General features: G+C 37.6%; 1 protein-coding gene across 1 annotated transcript; it reads left to right on the top strand.

Annotated features, from left to right (window-relative positions):
• On the top strand, positions 1-24,484 carry LOC124792265 (MORN repeat-containing protein 4 homolog). The gene is made up of 4 exons (XM_047257926.1): positions 1-106; positions 10,128-10,320; positions 23,924-24,033; positions 24,113-24,484. The coding sequence occupies exons 1-4, from the start codon at positions 97-99 to the stop codon at positions 24,265-24,267; spliced, it is 468 nt and encodes a 155-aa protein (XP_047113882.1). The 5' UTR covers positions 1-96; the 3' UTR covers positions 24,268-24,484.
• Positions 24,485-26,611: the final 2,127 nt, after the last annotated feature.

Raw genomic sequence — 26,611 nt, forward strand, 5'->3', positions numbered from 1 at the left:
GCCTGCACTGGGAAGACTCACAGGTGCAGCCTAATGAGATTCCACTTGAATGGTGTATTGGTTTAAGCTAAGCAGCATTGCCACTGCTTGCTGACAATGGCTGATGGTAAGATGGTTTTGTTAAAATGGTGTTACTTTTCAAGGACTAGATCATTATAGTGCAACACTTTTATTTTCTTAGAAGCTTATTTCTGTATGAAGTATAATTTAACTAATAACTTGACTTATAGGTAAGAAGTATAATTTGACTTTCTGTATGAAGTATAATTTGACCAGTATTTTGTTGTGGTTTGTATCTTGTGACTGTGTGTTGCACTGTATTTCCAAGTAATTTTAGTCTAACAGTATTCAGCCTCAGACTGCTAGTATCTCGAGGCTTATCTATGAATTAAAAAGTTACTGGGAAGGAAAAAACACCCAGCAAATTAGGAAATAAGATTTCACATAGTCCTCCTCATGTAAGTTAGGTAATAAATACGTAATTTTCCATTTTAATATTATATCTGCCGACCTGTTTTGGCCCAATTTCGTTTTATTCATTCATCCAGATAAAATGGAATATTGTCAAATAAACACACTGTGCAATACAACGAAGTGTGTGCAGTGCAACAAAAAGTTATTGTGACATATTTCAGTATATGCAATGCAAATTAAATATTGTCAGGAACAGTGTAGAAAAATGATAAAATTGTATTTAATAACAATAGAATACATAACAGAGAGAATAAAAGAGCAAAAAGATGTATTGCATAATTATATAACATTGTCATATGATTTAAATTATCATAGTATTTTCTTGTGGAGAATGTTAGCTTAGAGAAGCCAGCCCATAATACTGATATTTTCATGGCCAGTTTATTGGTAATTTCGTTTTCTTGCAACACACAACACTAACAGGAAGAATTTATGTTTGTCCTTGGAGTGCTAGTATCTCAAACTTCATAATAACATGAACCTTCCATGAAAGTTGCTGAATGCATTAAACATCAGTATTGGATTTGCACAGTGTCTTGTACCTCACATATGTCAGTATTTTATGAATGTATGTGTTTTCCCAAATGTAGGCATGAAGGAGAATGCTTAAATATCTCATTTATTCATCTGTCGTATCCTGCTTCTGTATTCTAAAAACAATGGTTCCCCATATTTTCCAGTTATTCTATTACAAACAAATGCTGCTGCAGTTAAAGCCCCGTGCAAAAGGAAGTAAATTTGTGTCTTATCTTACACCATCAAATGACGTAACTTTAATATTAATATTAACACAACTGCTTTTCCATTTATACTAGTTTGCTGTTGTTATCTACTAGTCTAAAGTGAACTGCATGTTTTTGTACACTTGACAATGCTGGGGATAAACAAGGTAAGTAAAAACATATGCAAAAGAGGAGTGTTCCATACTGGAGTTATTTTATATACCAGGAAGTATACACCTTCTTACTCAAAATGCCTACCAACGTAAAATACACTTCAGTTAAAGTTGAAACAGTTCTTGCTTGAACACTGCTGCTTCTATTGTGTCTCTGAATTTCTGGTACATCATAGTAAGTAAACCTCATTTATTAAATGTTGTTAATTATGTGTTATGTCACTTCACATTATAACTTACTTTGTGTTTCTCATGTAATCTCACTTAATAGGCACTACAATCATATATAGAAGCAATATCAATTTTGTATTGTTTTGCACTTTGATTGTGTTGACCGTGTAGTCACAATGACTATTTTAATCATAAATTAATTATGTTTCCCTTCTCCTACACTGTGTGTACGAACAATGTACTAAAATGATTCTTGGACGAAATAAGTAACTGGGAAATATATGACAAAATGCAAACTGATATTTATCCTGTAACGAATACTTTTGAACTGAACTGCCGTCATTGGATTACTAAATTTGATCATTTAGTTATTGCTTCCATAGTAGATACTCACATTAACTTTTGTTTCCAGATTATAGAAAATTAACTAATTTTTAAGCTGAGCGTTCTTTGATGCACTGAAGTAGAGTATAGAAATTATATTTGTCATTGATTCTTGGAACTCAATTCAATTTCAGATTTATGGCTTTTTGAGGCACTTTTTAAATTAAAGTAAATTAATTGTTAGAAGTATGAATATTGACAAATACTGTCTTATAACTTCTTACAATTTGTTGAAGAGCTAGGTGCCTGATGACAGAGCTTATTTTGAGATTTGGGACAGGATACAAAATTTAGATACTACAGATTTTGTTCCTTTTGTAGTGGTTATATGTATTAACATTATTCTAAGATAATATTTTTTTATTGCTTGTGAACTTAACTGTTATTGATACATAACTTTTGTAATAACTACGTTCTGTGTAGTATTCTACTACCAACTCTGACCACTTATCTCACAATATCCAAGCAAATGCTTTTGAGGAAGATAATTACTCATGTTAATGGAAAACATTATCCACTAGAAAAATTTCATATTAGATGATTGGTTTACATAAATTCACATTTTTTGGAAGTCAGCTTTTGGATCAAAAAGGTAATTACTAGATGAAAACAGCTGTATCCCATTAGTTTCCTTAGAAGACAAATGCCGATTTTCATCATAAATAGGTGCATGTGTTTTCATACCTAACTGTTTAGTCCATATAAAAGTTCTAAGTGAATGGAAGTGTGTAAAATACATCAACAGTTTTTCATATGTTACGAGATGATGAAAGATTGTCTCAGCAAAGAACAAAGATAATGTAAAACTTCCTGGCAGATTAAAACTGTGTGCCGGACCGAGACTCGAACTCGGGACCTTTCCCTTTCACGGGAAAATGCTGTACCGACTGAGCTACACAAGCACGACTCACGCCCCGTCCTCACAGGTTCGCAGGAGAGCTTCTGTTAAGTTTGGAAGGTAGGAGATGAGGTATTGGCAGAAGTAAAGCTGTGAGGACGGGGCGTGAGTCGTGCTTGGGTAGCTCAATCGGTACAGCACTTTCCCACAAAAGGCAAAGGTCCCGAGTTCGAGTCTCGGTCCATTTTCTGTCTGTTAATCTCAAATTCTGGCACTTGGAAATCCACAGAACTATTAATAACTATTAATTGTAATTTAAAATATTCCATATGAGTGAAATTATTTGGTTTTCTGCATTTATTCCTAGATTTGGTCATAATTCCAGTCTTGATTGGAATGGGGAAAGACAACATACTTAGTAAAACTGCTTTTCTAATTAATGCTTTTGTACAGTGCTTCACTTAGTAATCCTTTCTCCAAGTAATCACATTTCATTTATTTAAATAGCAATAATGCTGGTTTTGTTAGGCACCTAAGTAGAAACAAAGCCCATGGAGGAAAGGCATTCCCTCAGACTTATTGAGATACTTTCGAGACTCAGCCATGACAAAACTATGCCACCTGATGAGTAAGATGTATGACATGAGCAAAAGAACCTCAGACTTCAGGAGGAATGCAATAATTCCAGTTCCAAAGAAGGCAAGTGCTAACAAATGTATTACCAAATTATCCATTTAATAAATCATCCTTGCAGTATAGTGACATGAATTATTTACAGAAGAATGGAAAATCTGGTAGGAGCAGACCATGGAGAAGATCAGTTTGGGTTCTGGAGAAATGTAGGAATACACAAGGCAGTGCTAACCGTATGACTTCTCTAAAAATACTTTAAAAAAGGCAAACCTATGTTTATAGAGTTTGTAGATTCAGTGAAAGCGTCTGAAAAGTTGACTGAATATACACTCTTTGAAATTCTGAGGGCAGCAGAGATAAAATACAGAAACTGAAAGTTAACATGCAACTTGTACAGAGGCCAGATGACAGCTATACAAGTTGGATGATATGAAAGGGAAGCAGTGTTTGAGAAGGGAGTGACACAGGGTTGTAGCCTATCCCTGATGTTACTCAATCTGTACATTGAACAAGTAGTGAAGAAAACCAAGGAGAAATTTCGAGAGTGAATTAAAGTTTGGGTAGAAGAAATAAAAAAAATTGAGTTTCACCGATTATATCATAATTGTGTTAGAGGCAGCAAAGTACTCGGAAGAGCAGTTTACTGGAATGGATAGTGTCTTGAAAAGATACTACAAGATGAACATCAACGACAGTAGAACAAAACTAATGGATTTGCGTTGAATTAAATCAAGTGATGCTGAAGGAACTGGATTAGGAAATGAGATACTAAAAGTAGTGAATGAGTTCTACTATTTGGGCAGCAAAATAATTGACGATAGCTAAAATAGAGAGGACATAAAATCTAGAGTAGCTATAGTAAGAAAAGCATTTCTGAAGAAAGGAATCTGTTAACATCTAATATAAATTTAAATGTTATAAACTCTTTTCTGAAGGTATTTGTTGTAACAGTACCATTTGATCAAATTTTTTTTGATACCCCATATAATCATACTTTTGTCGATAATAATGTTGATATCACAATAAGTCACATGCTTTTTGGAAGTCAAGAGTTACTAAAATCATGTGATTGCCTTGACCTTCAGCTTTCATGATATAATACAAGAAAAGTCCAATTTGCATTCAATATGATTGATGGTTTCAGAATCTTCAAGTGTCTGCCAATTGTTACTATTTGGTGTGGGTCTCACACACCTGAGCACTATCATAAGACAGGACACACTAGCATTTTGACATAAAGTTTTTTGTTTATTGAAAGAAATTATTATGGATTGCACACTGTAAAATTTTTTGTTAATTTGCTGCTATTGGCCATTTTTGACGAGCACATACATAGTATCTCTACCATACCATGCAGTAGAATGTGTAGCATGTAAATTAATCTCTCAGTCCACTTCTGGAACCACACATAAAAATTGGCATGATCCATATTTGACTACAAACAGAAATATTGTGAAGCATGTCGAAGAAGGTTTATAATGGTAAGACAGAGATTTAGGAACCAGGTTTTAAATTGTAAGACATTTCCAGGGGCAGTTGTGGACTCTGGCCACAATCTATTGGATATGAACTGTAGATTAAAACTGAAGAAACTGCAAAACAGTGGGAATTTAAGGAGATGGGACCTGAATAAACTGAAAGAACCAGATATTGGATAGTGTTACAGAGAAAGCATTAGGAAACAGTTGACAAGAGCGAGAGAAAGAAATACAGTAGAAGAAGAATGGGTAGCTTTGAGAGATGAAATAGTGAAGGCAGCAGAGGATCTAGCAGGTAAAAAGATGAGACCTAATACAAATCCTTGGGTAACAGAAGAGATATTGAATTTAATTGATGAAAGGAGAAAATATAAAAATGCAGTCAATTGAAGCAGGAAAAAAGGAATACAAATGTCTCAAAAATTAGATCAATCAGAAGTGCAAAATGGCTAAGCAGGGAAGGCTAGAGGACAAATGTAAGTATGTAGAGGCATAAATAACTAGGGGTAAGATAGATACTGCCTATGGGAAAATTAAAGAGACCTTTGCAGAAAAGACAACCACTTGCATTAATATCGAGAGCTCAGACAAGAAACCAGTTCTAATCAAAGAAGGGAAAGCAGAAAAGTGGAAGGAGTATATAGAGGGTCTATAAAAGGGCGATGTACTTGAGGGCAGTATTATGGAAATGGAAGAGGACATAGATGAAAATGAAATGGGAGATCTGACACTGCCTGAAGAATTTGACAGAGCACTGAAAGACCAAAGTTGATACAAGGCCCCAAGAGTAGACAACATTCCATTAGAACTACTAATAGCCTTGGGAGAGCCAGCCCTGACAAAACTCTACTACCTGGTCAGCAAGACGTATGAGACAGGCAATATACCCCCAGATTTCAAGAAGGATATAATAATTCCAATCCCAAAGAAAAGCAATGTTGTCAGGTGTGAAAATTACTGAACTATCAGTTTAATAAGTCACGGCTGCAAAATATTAACACATATTCTTTACAGACGAATGGAATGCCTGGTAGAAGCTGACCTTGGGGAAGATCAGTTTGGATTCTGTATAAATGTTGTAACACATGAGGCAATACTGGACCCTATGACTTGTCTTCGAAGATAGATTAAGGAAAGGCAAACTAATGTTTCTATCATTTGTAGACTTAAAGAAAGCTTTTGACAATGTCAAATTGAATAGTCTCCTTCAAATTATGTTGGTGGCAGGGGTCAAATACAGGGTGCGAAAGGCTTTTTACAATTTGTACACAAACCAGATGGCAGTTATAAGAGTTGGGGGGCAGGAAAGGAAAGCAGTGGTTGGGAAGGGAGTGAGACAGGGTTGTAGCCTATCCCGATGTTATTCAGTCTGTATGTTGAGCAAGCAGTAAAGGAAACAAAAGAAAAATTCAGGGTAGGTATTAAAATCCATGGAGAAGAAATAAAAACTTCGAGGGTTGCCGATGACATTGTAATTCTCTCAGAGACAGCAAAGGGCCTGGAAGAGCAGGGATGAACAGTATCTTGAAAGGAGGATATAAGATGAACATCAACAAAAGCAAAACAAGGATAATGCAATGTGGTCGAATTAAATCACGTGATGCTCAGGGAATTAGATCAGGAAATGAGACACTTAAAGTAGTAGATGAATTTTGCTATTTTGGGAGCAAAATAACTGATGATGGTCAAAGTAGAGAGGATATAAAATGTAGACTGGTGATGGCAATGAAAGCGTTTCTGGAGAAGAGAAATTTGTTGATATCAAGTATAGATTTGTGTGTCAGGAAGTCTTTTGTGAAAGTATTTGTGTGTAGTGTAGCCATGTATGGAAGTGAAACATGGATGATAAATAGTATTCCACTACAGTGTGAAAATTTCATTCTGGAAACATCCCATGGCTTGTGGCTGAGTCTATCTCCACAATATCTTTTCCCCAAGGAGTGCTAGTATTGAAAGTTTTTGTAGGCTTGCTTCTATGAAGTTTGGTAGGTAGGAGATGAGGTACTGGTGAAGTAAACCTAAACAGTGTGTTCTTTTGAAAAATGTGTCAAGGCTGCAGACCTGCATATGAAGAAGATTGTCCAAGTTTTTTGTTGTGACATTCTTTCGTAAAATCTACGCTTAGTTTAGGCCATGTGAAAATGTAGTTAAAACTCAAGCTTTCATAGATTATCAGCATCTGCTTTGTCGGGAGATGACTGTCTTCCAGGACCTTATCTGTTTCCTTTGTAGTGGCATTCAAGCTCATCATTGGTCAGATAGCATCACTCGGTAGTGTTATGTTGTGTGGAGGGCGGCATTCATATGCAAAAATGTAAGAAACTGGAACTGTGCTGGTATGCCCCCCCAGCCGCGCCATGCCATGATGAGGGGCAGAAGGGAAACAGAGACTGCCCCCAGCAACACCTATCTTTAAGGGTTAAGATTTTTGGTTGCAGTGCCTTGAAGAATCTTAGTCTCAAGTGCTCATCTCTAGGCACCCCTTGGATGACAAATATAACATCTGCCCCTGTTTAAAATGTTACTTCACATGTAAATTTCTCCTACTCTTATTACAAAATCCCAATAAGACGATGCATGGGAGCAATATGACATGGTACAGATTTTCTGCATTACATAATTTTCCCCCCTTTCACATGTCACATGGTAGACAAGTGCAGTGTGGTAACAGAGATGGAGGTTATAATTTGAGTGGTGCCTGGTAACAGGCACTTGAGATGGTGCAGCTTCAAAGAAATACAATCAAAAATTGATATCTTTAATACAATAGGTAATTCTTGGGGGAGGAGGGGGTCTCCATTCTCATTCCACCCTCCATTGCAGCCCAGTGGGGGAGCGAGGGTGTACTGCCACACTGCCGATTTCCTCCACCCATGTAAACCCTGACACAGGCAATGGAAGTTACAATCCCAAACATCATCACCTGATCAGTGACATGTTTGGATGCCACTCTACAGGACAGGAAGCAGACTTTGCTCCCCACAGACAGTCATCCCCTAATGAAGAAGATGGTGATAATCTGTGAAAGCTTGTATTTTCCTTTTGAGAACCAAATGCATCTCTTAGCCTATAACCCTATGCTGTGTTTTGTGCCTGTATAGCAGCAGTCAGTGCCTGTTTAGAAGTTTCTGTATGGAGACTGTATACCATGGAGGTTCTTTCCCATGTTGAACTGTTCTACTAGGCACATATCTAATCAGTGCTTGGTCAAATATCCTTCTAAACGTCTGCCACATTTTCTGTACATGCTCCTGCCCTGAGTTAATGATGTCAAGTACCTCATAGAGAGAATCTAATATAAATCTTAATACTTTTTCCAGTTGCCCTTTGTACTTTGGTAATCATTGTTGCTACAGCTGCCTCATGGTCACTGATACCAGTTTTGATGTGGACATCCTCAAAGATGTCAGATCTGTTTCTTGCCATTGGATGCAATATATTTCCATCACGAATGAGCTTCCAAACTATCTATACTAGGTAGTTTTCAAAGAAGGCATTTAATACTGTTTCTGTTCATATGTTGCCAAGCCTTTAATTTACAAAACTGCAACTTTCCCAATCAACTGTTGGATGACTGAAGTCTCCTTTAGTGACAGCAGCACACTTGATAACATATGTACTAGTGAGATGATGTTTTCTGTCACATTATAAGCTACATCTTGGGATGAGTTTTGAGTTAAATGGAAAGATCCAGTATCTCCATAGTCTACCTGTATAAGGATTACTACAGGTAAGTCAGATAAGGTGAAACTGCCAGAAGGAAAAAGTCTCTTTTCACACACTCTCTCTCTCTCTCTCTCTCTCTCTCTCTCTCTCTCTCTCTCTCTCTAATACTGAATGTGAGAAAAGACGTGATGGATTTGTCTATTAGCCCTGAGGACGGACTTTGAAACCGAAGTAATTTTCCTCATTTCTTTGTGCCTGTCTGCTACTCTGTGCTTCTTATGTTTGATGAGTAGTGATCTATCCTCATCTACACACTGATGCTATTTTGCCATGTTATACAGTCCATATCAATGACCTATTTATTGGCAGAACATGAAATCCAGTTTTTCTTAGTTTTTAGTTGCTCATCTGGGCAACTTTTACATACAGTGTTTCATCTAGTGTATCACCTTTAGTGCCTGTACCTGACATCAGCATATAATTTTAATTTATTTGAAATTGTGGAATATAAGTACAAGGGTCATTCAATAATTAAAGAGACAAATTGGTATGGGGAAAAAACTGTTAGTAGGGCAAGTGTGGTACGTTTATAGCTTTAAGTTGGCATCACTGGGTTGAGCCCTGATCAGCTAATGTATCAACATTGTTTTGTTTATTACCTCAAAAATACATTTCAAGATGGTGAGTCTGCTTGAAACGTTCACATTAGTTGAACAACATTCTGTTATTCATTCTTTACTTGCTGAAGCTGAGAAACCAGTGTATATATACTGTAGAATGTCTAAAGTTTATGGTGAAAGTTGTATGAATTGTGCAAATTTTTACAAGTGGGTAGAGCAGTTCAAAAATGGTCACGACTCAGTGACTGACGAACATCGCCCTGGCTGACCTGTTGCAGTTTCAACTCCCTGAGTTGAAAGTGTGCACATAGCTAAAGGCACATTATGAAAGTAAAGGTGAGCACTTCCTCAACAAAATTTTAACTAATGATGAAACTTGGGTTCACTACTATGAGCCAGAATCAAAAAGACAAAGCATGGAGTGGAAGCACACCAACTCACCTCTCAAGAAAAAATTCACGACCCAAGCATCAGCAGGAAAAGTCATGTTGACAGTGTTTTGGGATGCTGAAGGTCCAGTTTTTGTGATTATCTCAAAGAGCAGCATACAATGAACAGCCAATACTACTCATATTTGCTTTTAAACAAGGTGAAGCCAGTCATGAGAGAGAGACGTCGTGGATCTCAGAGGAGAGGTGTAATTCTCTAGCAAGACAACACACATCCTTATATTGCTCAACTAACCTTTGAAATATTGCTCAACTAACCCTTGAAACTGTGACGCAATTTTATTGTTATGTACCGTTGTCTGTTATTAAGATAACTTATAACAAAACAGAAGGGATGCTATTAGTATCAAAACATTGTTATTTCCCAAGCAGAATTTTGTGTTCAACACAACGAGGAATCTGACAGAAAATTAAGGTTCAGTTACTCCTTGTTAATTACATGAAACAACTTCAAAGTATGCTATACTATAAGGTCACAGAATTTATTATTATTATTAATATTTTTTTTTTAATTTGTAGTACTGCCAGGAGTTGTAAAAACTGGCGCCTATCGATATGAAGATGGGACACGCTATGTTGGAGACTGGAGTCAACGTGGACAAAAACATGGCATGGGCCACCTTGTGATGCCAGATGGGACTCGATATGATGGTGGATTTCAAAATGGCTTATGCTCAGGCCTTGGTGTTATGACATTTCCAGATGGCGCAAAGTGAGTAGTAAATACTCTTACTTTTACATTAGTATCATGAGCAAATTTTGTTCTAGCATATCATAATTTATTACATGTCTAAAATTCATTCTGTACTTTTACACTGAATTATAATTCTTAACAACAACTAAGTGGGGAAAAAATGTGATTGGTTGATGGTTAATTTTAAAATGTTTTTAATTGTACAGTTTTCCATGGCATTATAATGTAAATAACTGAATCCAATTTAATTAGCTCAAATGTAAGGTGTGCTTTACATGTGTGCCGGCATTCATTTGTCCATTCATTTATTTACTCACAAATCATTTCCTGTAGTTGCTATCATGAAAAAGAGCCTCCAGGAATGTAAAATGAATCAAGTTATACGCTAACAGCAGAATCCAACATTTCACTGTAAAATATGTTGTTGCTGTGGTATTCAGTCCAAAGACTGGTATATTGCAGTATACCACACTAGTTTATGCTGTTAAGCCTCTTCATTTTTGCATAAATAGCACAAACTATGCCAATTTTAATCAGTACCAACTTCATTATTTATTCTATCTACCTATCTAACTTCATTATTTATTCTATGTACCTATCTAATCTTCAGCATTCTTGTGTAGCACCACATTTCAGAAGCTTCTATTCTCTTCTTGTCTAAACTGTTTCATTTGTGCACAAGACTATGATCTAGAAAAATGCTTTTAGAAAATGTTTCCTATTAATTAAATTTATAATACATGTTAGAATATTTCTATTTGTCAGACTTACTTTTCTTGCTGTTGCCATTAAGCATTTTGTATCCTCTCTATTTTGATCATAATGAGTTGTTTTGCTGTTAAAATGACAAAGGTTGTTTGCTACTTTTAGTGTCTCATTTCCTAGTATAATTCCCTCAGCTGCATTTGATTTAATTAAATTACATTCCGTTAACCTTGTTTCACATTCATTGGTGTTCATCTTATAACTTCTGTAAGTTTGCCAGCAACAAATTATGGTTAGATCTAATCAACTCCACTGACAATTATAAGAATTTCTTCTACAACACTTTGACCAGTATACAGGTATATTAGGAGAAAAACAGTTATTTTGCAGAAAAGCTGTTGTTCCTCCTCAGGTGCTGTTTCTTTATACTATGACATACGCCCTAGTGCCAAAGAAACTGGTACACCTGCCTAATATTATGTAGGGCCCCAACGATCGTGCAAAAGTGCCACAGCATGATGTGGCATGGAGTCAGCTAATGTCTGAAGTAGTGCTGGAGGGAATTGTCACCGTGAATCCTGCAGGGCTCTCCATAAATCCATAAGGGTACGTGGGGATGGAGATTTCTTCTGAACAGCACGTTGCAATTCATCCCAGAAATGCTCAATAATGTTCATGTCTGGGGAGTTTGGTGGCCAGTGAAAGTCTTTAAACTCAGAAGAGTGTTCCTGGAGCCACTTTATAGCAATTCTGGATGTGTGCGGTGTCACATTGTCCTGCTGAAACTGCCCTAGTCCTTTGGAATGCACAGTGGACATGAATGAATGCAGGTGATCAGACAGGTTGCTTCCATATATGTCACCCATCAGAGGTGTATATAGACATATCTGGGGTTGCATATCACTCAAACTGCACTCTCCCCACACTATTACAGAGCCTTCACCAGCTTGAACAGTCTCCTGCTGACATGAATTCATGAAGTTGTCTCCATACCCGTACACGTCCATCCACTGTATGCAATTTGAAACGAGACTCATCTGACTAGGCAACGTGTTTCCAGTCATCAACAGTCCAGTGTCAGTGTTGGCAGGCCGAGGCAAGGCATAAAGCTTTGTGTCCTGCAGTCATCAAGGGCCTTCGGCTCCGAAAGCCCATATCGTTAATGTTTCATTGAACGATTCGCACACTGACCCAGCATTAAAATCTGCAGCAATTTGTGGAAGGGTTGCACTTCTGTCACATTGAACAATTTTCAGTCTTCGTTGGTCCCGTTCTTGCAGGGTCTATTTATGGCCTCAGCGATGTCAGAGATTTGATGTTTTACTAGATTCTTGGTATTCACGGTACACTCGAGAAATGATCGCTTCATGGCTACCTCGGAGATGCTGTGTCCCATCACTTGTGTGCCAACTATAACACAACATTCAGACTCACTTAAATCTTGATAAGCTGCCATTTTAGCAGCAATGTGCCAGACACTTATTGTCTTGTATAGGCGTTGCTGACTGCAGCACCATTTTCTGTCTGTTTACATATTTTATTTTGAATATGCATGCCTATACCAGTTTCTCTGGGGCTTCAGTGTAGTACACACTAATGTATGTCTGTTGATTTTGTAAACTCTGATTATTTTTCATGTATTGGAAAACTTAAAAACTTATCTAGTATACACGTTAGTGGTAACTGGATTTTACATCCCTGAGTCCAAATATTCTGCTAATAAGTTATACAGTGTGTCCATAATTAAAGTTCCAGTATCAAAACACTGTATAAAGAGAACGACTGTTCAGAATGATATCAAATTTGAAAAGGTGTTATTGGTGCAGTGGGAAATGTTATGGAACAAAAATTAATGAAAATTTTAGCAGTAGATGGCATGGTAAGCATCTTAACATGAATGGGATTGGCCTCAAATAACAGATGAATCACAATACAATGCCTATGACTTTAATTGCACATTGCACCATCTGTACTTTCAATGTGCATAACTGCACAAATTCTGCAGTCAACAGCTGTGACACTTTTATTTAGGTAAGTCCATCCACCACAGTAAGGTCATACTGCATCATACAGGAGAAATTAGTTTTTAACCGTCCTGAGGCCAAAAACTGCATAAAAAACAAAAACACTGATTTTTAATTGTCCTGGGACCAAAAATCTCATAAAAAGCAAAACTATGTAAGTTTTTAATTGTCATGGGCCAAAAGCTGCATAAAAAGCAAAATGACATTGGTTTCTAATTGTTGTGAGACTGGCTCAAGAAGGTTTCCACCACAAGTTGAAATTGAGAAACTGCGTGTTCCACAACAGATTAGAGTGTCCTGGGGTCATGTTTAGAATGCATTATGCAATGAAGGCCTTCAATATAGCTATATTCATAATTGGAGCCATTTGTAATTGGAGCACTGAACCCAGCATCTTTCCGGTAGCCCACAGCCAGAAGTCAAGCAGATTAAGATCAGGAGGTCTGGATGGCCAGACTGTAGGGATATAATGGCTGATAATTCTAGAATTTCTTAAATGAATGTGCAGCGGCCACTTCACTGGCTGTGCAATGTGCAGAGGAGTGCCATCTTGTGTAAAAATTAGTCTATGCCACGTCTATGTTACTGAAAGGTTGCAATAACATTGGTGTGCAAATGTCTCTCATAGCATTTATCAGTGACAGTACTCGTAACAGGACCTGCAGAACTCATCTCCACAGAGAAATATGGCCCTATGATAAACTGTCAACTTATGCAGAATGAAGATGTATTGGTTGATGTGCACGCAGATTTTCTGTTCCCAATATTATATAGTTCTGCCTATTAACAGGCCATTGGAGATGGAAATGGGCTCATCTGTCTACAGGATGTTCCATGGCCAGTCATTGTCCACTTCCATGTGAGCAAGAAATATCAAACTGAATGTTTGTCTTGCAGGCAAATCAGTGGGAAGGAACCCCTGAACATGGGTGATTTTGTATTGATAGCAATGCAGGATGTTTTGTAGGATTTTATGCACCAGCCTCACAAGCATGTCCAACATTTGGGCAATTTGCCGTGCACTGCGTGTTTGCACATGACTGCCCGACTATTACTGCAATGCTGTGGCCACATCGTTGTCAGATCAACTGCTTTCCTCCCTCTGCCACAATGCGCTTCAGAAGAACCTGTCTTTTCGAATTTTGTAATTATTTTCTCAACAGCCTTAGCAGACACTCAACCAACACCTTTTCCATACCCCTCACTGCCCAGAATGTCTGCAAGGCTAATGGCGCACAGTCACTGTTCTTGTAAAAGAGCTTTACCAGCAGCATGCGATTCTTCATGGAGACAGTCATGTTGGGCATCTTGGATGTAAACTGGGGAACAGCTGTTTCCCCCTGCATCAATAGTTTGCTGTTCAAATTTAGCAGTGGTTCTCTTTCTGCAGGATTTTGGAAGTGGAACTTTAATTATGGACATACCGTAGGAGGAGTGGCTAATAAGGTACTCTGTTACCTTTTTTTATATCTGGAGATTTAAAATTTCCTGTTGGATGTCTGTAAGCGACCTTGTGTGCACTTTCATACCAGAATAAAGAAAAAGACCATTATGGAGTATACATACTTGCACAGAAGGAAGAAGCTTGTACAGGATGTTCAGTTATCAGCATTGTATTAAATTACACAGCACCTTTCTGTTGAATAAATACTTCATTGACCTTAGTTTTAAACTTCCGATAAGTTTCAAAACAGCACACATTCTGCTGGAGACTGAAAGATTCATTTAATAAATAAACTGTACTTGTTTTCATGGAAAAGTGAAGTCGCATTCAGGAGAATGACAGTTCAAATCCATGTCTGGCCATCCTGATTTAGGTTTTCCATGATTTCCCTAAATCACTTCAGGCAAAGGCCAATATGGTTCATTTGAAAGGGCACAGGCAACTTCCTTCCCCATCGTTCCTTAAACCAACGGGATCAATGACCTCAGTGTTTGGTACCCTCCCCTAAATCAATCAATCAACCAACCAAGGAAAAGTGAAGTGTTTGGATTTGGTGTAACTCTTTACTTACATAGCTACAAGCAGTTATCCTATTTTTTATTGTGGAAATTTTCTGTGAAAGTTTGAAGGAACCAATTGGAGATAGTATACTGACTGTAAGTAGTGTAAATTTTTCAGACTACTGGTTGGACCTTGGAATCCTTAGGTGTTCTGTAAGATTACTAGGGGGCTTAGTTCATTGATGTAGCAATCATGTCTGTTTTATTGCTATCATATGGGTCAATGCAACATAGGTGGTCTTTATAAAGACTGTGTTACCAGCAATTTATTCAGATAACTAATAAATGATCAATGTAGTTTCTGTTATGACGGTTTACAAAGACCAGCATTTTATCCAGGTAATCAATACATATTTTGTTACTTAATCAGTAGTCTAATACATGGCAAAATTTGGCTGATGTCCTTGTCATACACAGGAGCACAGTCAATCATCTTAGGGCATGAGATATGGCACCACTAGTTTAATGCAGAGCAGGTTGAGCAACTGTTTCTGTCAAAATGTAAAGATTGTAAATCACATATTAACAGATCCTAAAGATTTGTAACATTAGTGCAAAAGAAACATACAACGTTACAGCATTTTTTGTGCCTTTCCATAAGGCAGTAACAAACATAACACAATATGGTGTACAATATGTATGTTCTAAGAAGACTTGCAGCAAGCTGCCTGATCGGAGCGGCTGAATCAATAGAAGTCAAAATACATTGACTTGAATTGAATTACCAACTGCCACCAATTTTAGCTAGCAGATGACACAGTAATTAATGAATCTAAAATGACAATAAAGAAGATAATTCAAAACTCAGTTATATGTAATACTCCAGTTATCGTCAACTCTGCATGTCATTTTGGTTCTAAAGAAGTAGATGCGCTAGATGGTGTTGTTAGCTAACAAACATTGGTGGTGACTAATTAGTAATCAATACTGGTAGCGTTGCTCACATCCATAGGTTTAACCTTAAAATACCCTACACGTGCCTCCTGGGTGGTGCTAATTGAGCAACAGTGATTACAGGCAGCCAGACTATCCATAGGATCTCCTGGCACTGACATATCAACTAAATAGCAGAAACAGTTCTTTTCAGAGCTCATTAACATGAAACATTGGACCAACTAGCAGACTCGTTCAACTGAATATCAAAAGCATTAGCAGGGCAAAGTGTGGCTACCTGTCAAAATTTTTGCTGGACAACAATATCGATGTCATTGCCATTCAGGAAACTCGTGTTTCCAGCGAAGAAATATTCCGAAGCTGAGGTTGAATTCCTGGATATTCTCCACTTGGTGTAACTTACCACGAGGTGTATGGAATTGCTACATACGTCCGGAACAACATAAATGAAGCTTCACTGATTTCTGTAAGTGTGAAGGCAGATATACATGCAGTTGTCATACAATTGCACGGCATTACTATTACAAATGTTTACAAACCACCCAAAACAACATGGCCCGATTTTGTCCTACACACAGCAGAATATCCTGCAATTTACATAGGAGACTTAAATAGTCACCACGAACTTTGGAAGTACTCTCTAAATGATGAAAATGGGAGCATGCTTGCAGAATGGGTCGAAGAGAATAATCTCCATCTAGTGTTTGATGCCAAAGATCAAGGCACTTTCAGGTCAGCTGCTTGGGACAATGATTCAAATCCTGACTTATGCTTTGTTAGCTGCAACAAAACTGGCTTTCACATCAACACCACAAGGAAAGTGATAGATGCCTTTCCTCACAGCCAACACAGACCTGTAATAATACAAATTGGCTGCACAATTCCTGTCATACGATCAACTCCGCATGTTCGATGGAATTTCCAGAAAGCTGACTGGATAAAGTTTTCAACGGAACTGGGTAAGACCATTCGATGGATACCTCCATCACATAAGAACTATCAATGCTTCATTGGTGCAGTAATAGCAACAGCTATGCCAAGAGGATACCGAAAAGAACATGTTCCAGGATGGAATGATGAAAGTAAAACACTGTACCAACACTTCCAGCAAAGTGATGACCCAGAGATAGCTACAGAACTATTATCCAGCTTGGACATGTCTCAGAGGCAGAAATGGGCAGAAACAGTTGAAAATATGGACTTTACCCACTCGAGCAGGAAAGCATGGAGTCTTCTGAGAAAACTGGAGGAAGTGCACCAGCATACAGAAAAAATTCCAAAGTAACACCAGATCAAATTGCTTCCCACATCATTACTACTTCAAGAGTACCTCCTGACAAGAAACATACAAGACATATCAGACGACAGCTTCATGACCTGAAAAAGAAGGCATCTCCCTCATCTGAGTATACCCATCCCTTCACAGTTTCAGACATTGACTCTGGAGTGAAGGACCTCAAACCTCTTAAGGCGCCCGGATTTGATGGTATCCATCCAGAATTCCTGATCCATATGGGAGGAAAAGCTAAGAAATGGCTGGCAGAATTCTTCACTGACATCCTGCTGACTGGTCAACTTCCATTGGAGTTTAAAAAGGTGAAGATAATATCTGTTCTGAAACCTGGCAAACCCAGCAACAAGGTAGAAAACTATCGCCCCATTGCCCTACTTTGCTGCTGCTACAAGCTTTTTGAAAGGCTAATATATAACAGAATAAGTAGCGCTATTCTAGAGAACATTTCAGTTGATCAGGCAGGCTTCAGACCAGAGCATAGCTGCTGTGACCAAGTATTGTCTCTCACATCCTTCATAGAGTCAGGATACCAAATGAAGCAGAAAACATCTGTGGCTTTTGTTGATCTAACTGCCGCCTTTGACACTGTGTGGAGGGAAGGCCTTATCTACAAATTTCTCCGCATCATACCCTGCACAACAATGGCTCGACTGATTAACAGCATGGTAAGTGATTGGAAGTTCCAGAAAATCACTGGAAGCAACATAAGTAAAGAGAGGAAGCTGAACAATGGATTGCCTCAAAGATCAGTTCTCTCACCCTTACTGTTCAACCTATATCTATCTGATCTACCTGACACTTCGTCCAGAAAATACTGCAATGCCAATGACCTGGCTCTAGCCATAAAACACCAGGAAATGAAGACAACAGAAGAGATTCTAGCCAATGACCCGTCTGCATTAGATAATTACTTCAAAATCTGGAGACTCCAACCCAGTGTGAGTAAAACAGAAGTGTGTTGCTTCCATCTAAATAACCAGTTGGCAAACGTAAAACTGGAAGTAAGTTTCAGAAGCGGAATTCTTCGTCATAATTGGAACCCAAAATATCTTAGTGTCATCCTGGATCATACGCTATGCTTCAAACAACACCTTCTTAACTTAGCTCAAAAGTTGAGGACTCTAAACAACATCCTCCATAAGCTATGCACAACTACCTGGGGATCTTCAGCAACCACTCTGCGATCTTCAGCTTGGTGTACTCAAGTGCTGAGTATTGTGCACCTGTTTGGATGAACAGTCATCATACAAGGCTTGTTGATACCCAGCTGAATACGACAATGCACATAATATCTGGTGCAATCAGATCTACTCCAGTTTATTGGCTTTCACTGTTAACCGGTATAATGCCTCCTGATCTACGCAAACGTACTGCCCTTATGAGAGAATTCCACAAGATCTCCAGGAATTCTAACCTACCCGTGCATAGCGACCTGCCACTTTTAAATTGCAAGAGACCGAAATCACGCCATCCAAATCTGTGCGATGCTGCTGACATGGTTGCTAAGGATTTCAAACCTCTTGAAGAATGGAAAGGTCGGTGGGAAGCAGTGACAGATGTGCACCTGCATGACATCTTCTCAGGTGCTAAACTTTCAAGTGGGTTCGACCTACCACGCAAGACCTGGACTACTCTCAACAGAATCCGTACTGGCCATGGCCGATGCAGGGATGCTCTCTTTAAGTGGAAGAAGCTGCCTGATCCAGCCTGTGACTGCGGGTCTCCATACCAGACTGTTCACCACATTGTCAGTGAATGCAGGATTCGAGCCTATAACGGCGCCAAATAGGTCTTCCTGCTAGCAACTCCAGATGCAGTGTGCTGGATTGAAGGACTGGATATTCAGTTGTAAAGACAGACTTAAGTTTCTTGTGTGTCAATATGTACATATGTATATGTAATTTAATTTTGTGATATGTCTGTATTAGCCATACGCTAAATAAAATAACTGGAAATGAAATTCAGCTGATTCCATCAGCCACCTCATAGAGAGCCTTCTTAGACTGAACATATAGTAAGTCCAACTGCTACCAGTTTCTATTATGGTGGTTTTGAATTGTGAAGTTATAAATTCTAAAACCCGAAAAACAAATATCTTGCACTTGAAGTTTCAGTAAATGGTGTCAACATTGATTGCATGTTTGTCATAGAACATTTAGTAGAATGAATTTGGCATCTATTGTTACCAGTATAATTTATATAATTCAACACAGATGTAGGTACTGTCTTGTCTTATTAGTGTGAGCTACAAGTATTTATAAGATAGTGCTACACGGTTAAACCATACTGAAAAGTTATTGTACCCTTTCACTGTCACAGTCTGGTGACATCCAAAGATAAACACACACCATTACAATCACTGGTGCGGGGATTTGGAGTTCAGTAATATTAACACTAATCCATGTATTCATGTATTCATCTTTTGGATCTGTAGCTCTTGTTTTTTCTGTCTGTGTTTGCAGTAAATTATAGGATTTGGGTTCCGCCTTTTTGCAAACACACTGTTTCTTTTTGTTTTTACCTAAACGTGTTTCAGCACCTCTGTGCCATCATCAGTGGGTTTTTGTTTATTGAAAACTGTAAAAAGTGAACATATTTTAGGTTGTAACTGATCTAACAGAGTGAGGCCTAAGGCAAGTTTATGTTCATTTTGCTTCTTATTGTGATTTTACATTATATGGTTTTGCAGGACCAACTGTATGATTTCAATAAACAAAAACCCACTGATGATGGCACAGAGGTGTTGAAACATGTTTGAGTAGAAAGAAAAAACAATGTATTTGCAAAAAGGTGGAACCCATATCCTATGAACTAATCCATGTAGTATGGCATTCCAGTTTTGTGAAAAGATTTTTGTATATGATTTTTAATGAATCATGTGTCAAATATACAAATTATGTAAAAATTATGTGCTGAGTATTAAAAACGTTCCAAAGCATGGAAAACAGGGAAAGGTGATAGTTACTGTAATATAAGATGAATCGTGTAAGGTATATACCTACTTATGGAATATTCTGTCTGTTCTTGGAGGAACATAGACATATTAAAAACTTGAATACACAGTATTAATGTTCCACAATAATATTTATTTAATAGTCCATTATGAACCAGCTTTCAGCTTCCTAGGCCATTGTCAAATAACCTAATACTAAATAGATAGTCCACACAACTTCATTGAGAAGATGTTCCACACCGGACAAATTTCAACCAAACTTGGTACATGTCCCTTCCTGTCAGGCAACAGTTGCTGTGGGGATGAGAACCACTTACCTATCATACTTTAGGAGATATGACATCATAACCACTGAAATGTGTGAAAAGAACTGCAGTACTGTGTATGGTGTTTTAATTTATTACTTCTTTTCTACTAACTCTATTCATAAACACGTTTTGCAGACAGTATCCACTTATGCCACTGAATGTACCTACAAAATTATATCACTTTTTAACACATAGATCATAAGATATGATGTCATGAACACTGAGATACATGAAAAACTGCCAAATCATGCATGACTTTTAAATTTATTATTTCTTTGCTACTAACTCTATTTGCAACATATTTTGCTGACAGTATCCAGATATGTTGCTGAATGTACCTATAAAAATACGTCATTTTATGACACATAGTTCAAGAGAGATGACATCATAAACAATGAGAAACATGAAAAAGTGCCTCATAGGGGATGAAGGTATGATACATTTATGTTTTAGTGCTAATACACTCCCACAGTCAAGTCAGCTTAAGGAAATCTCTGACACCTGGCAGCACTATTGATAGCTTGTAACTGTGAAGCACAAACAGCTGTAGGCAGAAATGATAGCCCTCTATAGAGCTATGAAGAGGCCTTGTCATAAGGATGTTTACAAAATAGTGTTATAGAAATGCAAAACAGCTGCACTCAGTTTACAGGAACTGTGATACTGTACTTAAACATTTGTACATAACGCATATTTCTTTGTACAGTTGTTTCATAACTTCAAAGGTGTTTTCAAGAATACATGGAACTGAAATTTTTTGGATACTTCACTACAAACACAGTTCATTTTTTCTTTTAGTTTCTAATAAAAAAAATTTAAAAAAACTGGCAAAGGGAATATGTAGGCAATGCTATATTTGTCAGGTAGTTAATAAATAAGTGTTGTTTCACCAGAAAGAGCATACATGTTTCATGTTGTTGTTGCAGTCTTCAGTCCAAAGACTTGTTTGTTGCAGCTCTTCATGTTCCTGCATTCTTCTCAATCTGCTTACTGTTTTCATCTCTTGGTCACCCTCTATGATTTTTACCTTGCACTTCCCTCCAATACTAAATTTGTGATCTCTTGGTATCTCAGAATCCCTTCTTGTGGTCAAGTTGTGCCACAGATTTCTTGTATCCCCAATTCTATTCGGTACCTCCTCATTAGTTATGTGATCAACTCATCTGATCTTCAACAGTGATCTTCAACATTCTTCTATAACACAATATTTTGAAAGGTTCTGTTTTCTTTTTGTCTAAACAGTTTATTGTCTATGTCTTACTTCCATACATGGCTACACTCCAGACAAATGCCTTCAGAGAAGATTTCCTAGCACATAAATCTGTATATGATGTTAACAAATGCTTTTCTCACCATTGCCAGTCTACATTTTATATCCTCGGTACTTCAGCCATCATCAGTTATTTTGCTGCCCAAATAGCAACACTCATCTACTACTTTGTGTCTCATTTCCTAATCTAATTCCCTTAGCATAACCTGATTTAATGTAACTGTATTCCATTATCTTCATTTTGCTTTTGTTGATTTCATCTTATATGGTCGTTTCAAGACAAGGTCCCTTCTGTTCAACTGCTCTTCCAAGTCCTTTGCTGTCGGTGACAGAATTGCAATGTCATTGAGAAACCTGAAGGTTCTTTATTTCTTCTCCCTGTACTTTAATTCCTACTCCAAAGTTTTCTTTTGTTTTCGTTACTGCTTGTTCAATATACAGATTGAATAACATCGGCGATAGGCTACGACCCGGTCTCACTCCCTTCTCAACCACCGCTTCCTTTTAATGCCCCTTGATTCTTATAACTGCCATCTGGTTTCTGTACAAGTTGTAAATAGCCTTCACTTTCTGTATTTTATCCCTGCTACCTTCAGAATTTCTAAGAGAGTATTCCAATCAACACTGTAAAAAGCTTTCTCTAAGCCTACAAATGCTATAAACATAGGTTTGTCTTTCATTAACCTGTCTTCTAAGGTAAGTCATAGTGTCAGTATTTCCTTGTGTGTGCGCCTACATTTCTCTGGGATCCAAACTGATCTTTGCTGAGGTCAGCTTCTGCCAGTTTTTCCATTCTTCTGTAAAGAATTTGTGTCAGTATTTTGCAATAAAGACTTGGAGTTACTACATTTTTCTTGAAGTCTGAGACCACCTTGCCTGTCTCAAAGATCTTGCACACCAGGTGGTAGAGCTTTGTTCTGGCTGTCTCTCCCAAGGCTATCAGCAACTCTGATAGAATATCATCTACCCCTGGGGTCTAGTTTCAACTTAGATTCTTCTCGCAGTACCTTATCTCCCATCTCATCTTCATTTATGTCCTCTTCCCTTTCTGTAATATTGCCTTCAAGAACGTCTCCCCTGTTCAGGCCCTATATGTATACATCTTCCGCCTTTCAGCTTTCTCTTATCTGCTTAAGACTGGTTTTCCATCTGAGCTCTTGAGTTCATACAGCTGCTTCTCTTTCCCCCAAAGGCCTCTTTAATTTCCCTGTAGGCAGTATCTATCTTTCCCCTAGTGAAAAGTGCTTCTAAATCCTTATTTTTGTCCTCTAACCATTCCTGCTTAGCCATTTTGCATTTCCTATCAATCTTATTTCTTAAACATTTGTATTCTTTTTGAAACAATGGAACATCCAGGATTGATGTAACAATATTATGAAAAGGAAAGTTACCGCTCACCAAATAGCGGAGATGCTGAGTCACAGATAGACACAACAAAAAGACTGTCACAAATAAAGCTTTCAGCCAGTAAGGCCTTCGTCAAAAATAGACGAGACACACACGCAAACACACACTCACTCACTCACTCCTCTCTCTCTCTCTCTCTCTCTCTCTCTCTCTCTCTCTCTCTCTCTCTCTCTCTCTCTCACACACACACACACACACACACACACACACACATGACCGCAGTCTCAGACAACTGACACCCTCCACTATTTCATCTCTTAAAGCTACCCATTCAGCTTCTAATGTAATTCTTTCCCATTTTTTAGTCATCTGTTGCCTAATGGTCCCTCTGAAATTCTCAACAACTTCTGGTTCTTATCCAGACCCCATCTCCTTAATGTCCTACCTTTTTCCAGTTTCTTACATTTTAATCTACAGTTCATAACCAATAAATTGTGGTCAGAGTGCACATCTTAGTTCCAGACACACATTTTAAGAAATTCCTGCCCTATGTTTGTTTTTCAAGACATACCCTCTTCGCTTGTGTTAGTATGCTTCTTAAATCATCCTTTCTTCATTTGTCATGTATAATTTTGCTTCCACAGCAGCAGAAGCAAAATTCTGCAGCAAAATTGTCTGCCAGATCCTCCAATTAACTCCTGTAGATTTGTAAAACAAACGTTTCACTGTTAAATATGAACAAAAGCATAAATTTGTGGAAGGTAGTGTTTTAATTAATGTTTATTATTAATTATTTATTAAATATATCTTTCTGAAATTCAGGTATGAAGGAGAATTCATGCAAGGTTGGTTCCATGGACACGGGGTATTTTGGCGCGCTGATGGCATGAGATACGAAGGGGAGTTCCGAGGAGGACGCATCTGGGGCCTCGGTAAGCCCAAAACTGTTAGTGCTAGTATGTTTTGTTCTGAGCTAACATTTAAATTACTGTGTCTTGCATTCATTTCCAGGACTGGTCACCTATAGTGATGAAAGCCATGGATTCCCCAGAAATGAAGGCTTCTTCCAAGACTGCCGCCTCGTTCGCAAGAAGCGTTGTCCAGAAGTTGTGCAGAGGGCCCAGAGGGTTGCGCTCATGGCGCGTGCACAGATAGACAAACACTAGTGCTGCATAAGGCTACAGCTGGAAACCACCTGTCTTGTGTATCCACCTACAAAATGAAGAGCTACATATTTTTAAAATGGAAATACTGGTGCAACAGATTATGTTTCTATTAGAAGTGTATTGATAAATAAGTATGAACTCTAAAAGATAAATATAAATATGCATTGCATAATGTAGTATTACTTGGCAGTGTAATAATAAAGTCAATGAAAAGTTATTGTAGATGTAGAAAAACATTATGAGTGTAAAATGCTATACTATTTGCCCTCCCTTAACAAAAGACAATTTAAACTTTATAATCCATATCCAAATGCTGTACATATTGTTACTGTTGTTATAGGCTACACAAACTAAATCATGCACAGTAGTATTAAAATATTCTATAGGAATCGAAAAGATGACTAGACTAATTACAACATACTCATTGCAAACTAAAACGCTATGTACTACTACACACACACTTCAATATATTATTCAGTGCCTTGTCAATTGAATGGGTAGGAGAGACTGTCTCTGTGTAAACATACATACATTCTGATAAGTGGAACTGAGGACAACATTTAACACCAATATAGTTTAAAGATTATAATTCTTAAATCATAAATATAAGACTGAAAATATTCACAACATAAAATGGCTTCTCAGAGTAAAAACTAATAAAACTTGCATAACTACTTGTCTAGGGAACCTAGATGTTCACTGAAAGTGGATTAAGAGGTGTCACCTACAGATGTGATTCATGAGCCAGCAGTCACAGATGTGTACCAGAAATTCAATATAAAAAATCTGTTAAGTGAAGCTTCTACTAAACAAGGGTAAAGAAGCAGAAAAAGGAACCCCATGAAAGAAAAAGGCAGAAGTGAAAGAGAGGAGACAGCAGAGCTAATCAGAAAATATTTCAAAAAAGACTTTGTCACAGAAGTCATATGTTACAATGTTCTCTTAAGAGGATATCAAAAGAGCTGCTAATTTCCCTTGTGTAAAATTTTGGACAGACTCCATGTTTTATGATTCATGAAATCAGGTATAGAGATAAAGATTCTTGAAGTTGCAGAATTTGTATCAGTCTGTGGTCTTCCAAGGTTTTTTTCTTGTAGTATTTTCTTTGATTATTAGTTTCGGAGAGGAATGATTGTCTTCAAATCAGTCTCTGTTGATAGTATGCCAATGTGGGCCCCATTATATGGGTCTTGTATGATTGTTTCTCTTTCAGCTTTATCAAATGTTTTCTGAGACTCTCAGTCTTGGGTCAGCTTTTGCATTTTTTAATCCCATGCTATTAATAAAGATGGTTCTGAGGATGATTGCTACATTGCATCTTACACACACCTGACTTTGAGTTCATTAATTATTTAATTTGATCATTGTGTTCCATAGGTTGCACCAAGAAGGAGAACCTTCAGCATTATGGACTGAATCAAGATACTCATTAACAAATGACAAACAGATTCTTAAAACTTAATCTGTACCCTGTATTAACAATTAACTCATCACTGTGCTTGACTTATTCACACCAGCTGAATTTAATCAACTAAATTAGAAAGAAAGCTAGTACTCCGAAAAAGTTGCTACTTCCTCAGTTATGTTAAGTAGCTGCTGCTTATTTCCTGTTGGTAGGTTACTGTTTACTTGATTAATTTGGTATTTTTCAAAGAATTAGTAATCTACATCTGTAAATAGAGAGTTCTGTTTTCAATCCATTGCAGCTTTACAGCAAACACTGCTTCTTGTTCCTATTGATTTATTGAAAGAGTGGTTAATAAAGTATGGTCTTAATTTTCTTGCAAACTGGTTGACATTCCCAATTTATTGCTTTATGTTAGATGGTAGCTTTTTGAATACCTTTGCCCAGGAGTACGTAGCTGCCCTTTGAACCCTAGACAAAGAAGCAAAGTCAAATTATTTATCTGTCTCATATTCTGACTGTATAGATCACAATTCAGCTGAAAATGACCTTTTTTTCCAATTGACTAAGTTCCTTCTCACTTGTTCCTTTTCCTCCAAAACTCTGATCTTTTCACCACGTCTGTTTTTTTCTTTCTTCAGACCACTTCTTACATCTTGTCTTATTGCTTCTACCTGGGACTCTTTTTAAACTGGGAACTTCCCTTCTGAAAGTCTCTCTTTTTGTGGCTTCTTCTGCTTTTATGTTTTTCTGTATTCTAATATTTCTAGTTTGTCTAATTTATAATTCAGTGCTAAGAATTCAGTTGTGTTGAGGTATTATGGTTTCACTACAACCTTGTACACAAAGGTGACAAAAGTCATGGATACCTCCTGATATCATGCCAGAACTCCTTTTGCCCAGTGTAGTGCAGAAACTCGACATAGCATGGACTCAAAT

This window comes from Schistocerca piceifrons, chromosome 1 (genome assembly GCF_021461385.2).
Source record: "Schistocerca piceifrons isolate TAMUIC-IGC-003096 chromosome 1, iqSchPice1.1, whole genome shotgun sequence".
Classification (NCBI taxonomy): domain Eukaryota; kingdom Metazoa; phylum Arthropoda; class Insecta; order Orthoptera; family Acrididae; genus Schistocerca; species Schistocerca piceifrons.

Coding starts and splice junctions, on each gene's coding strand:
- LOC124792265 (XM_047257926.1), top strand. Junction 10,321..23,923: donor ACATTTCCAGATGGCGCAAA/GTGAGTAGTAAA, acceptor TCTGAAATTCAG/GTATGAAGGAGAATTCATGC. Junction 24,034..24,112: donor AGGACGCATCTGGGGCCTCG/GTAAGCCCAAAA, acceptor ATTCATTTCCAG/GACTGGTCACCTATAGTGAT.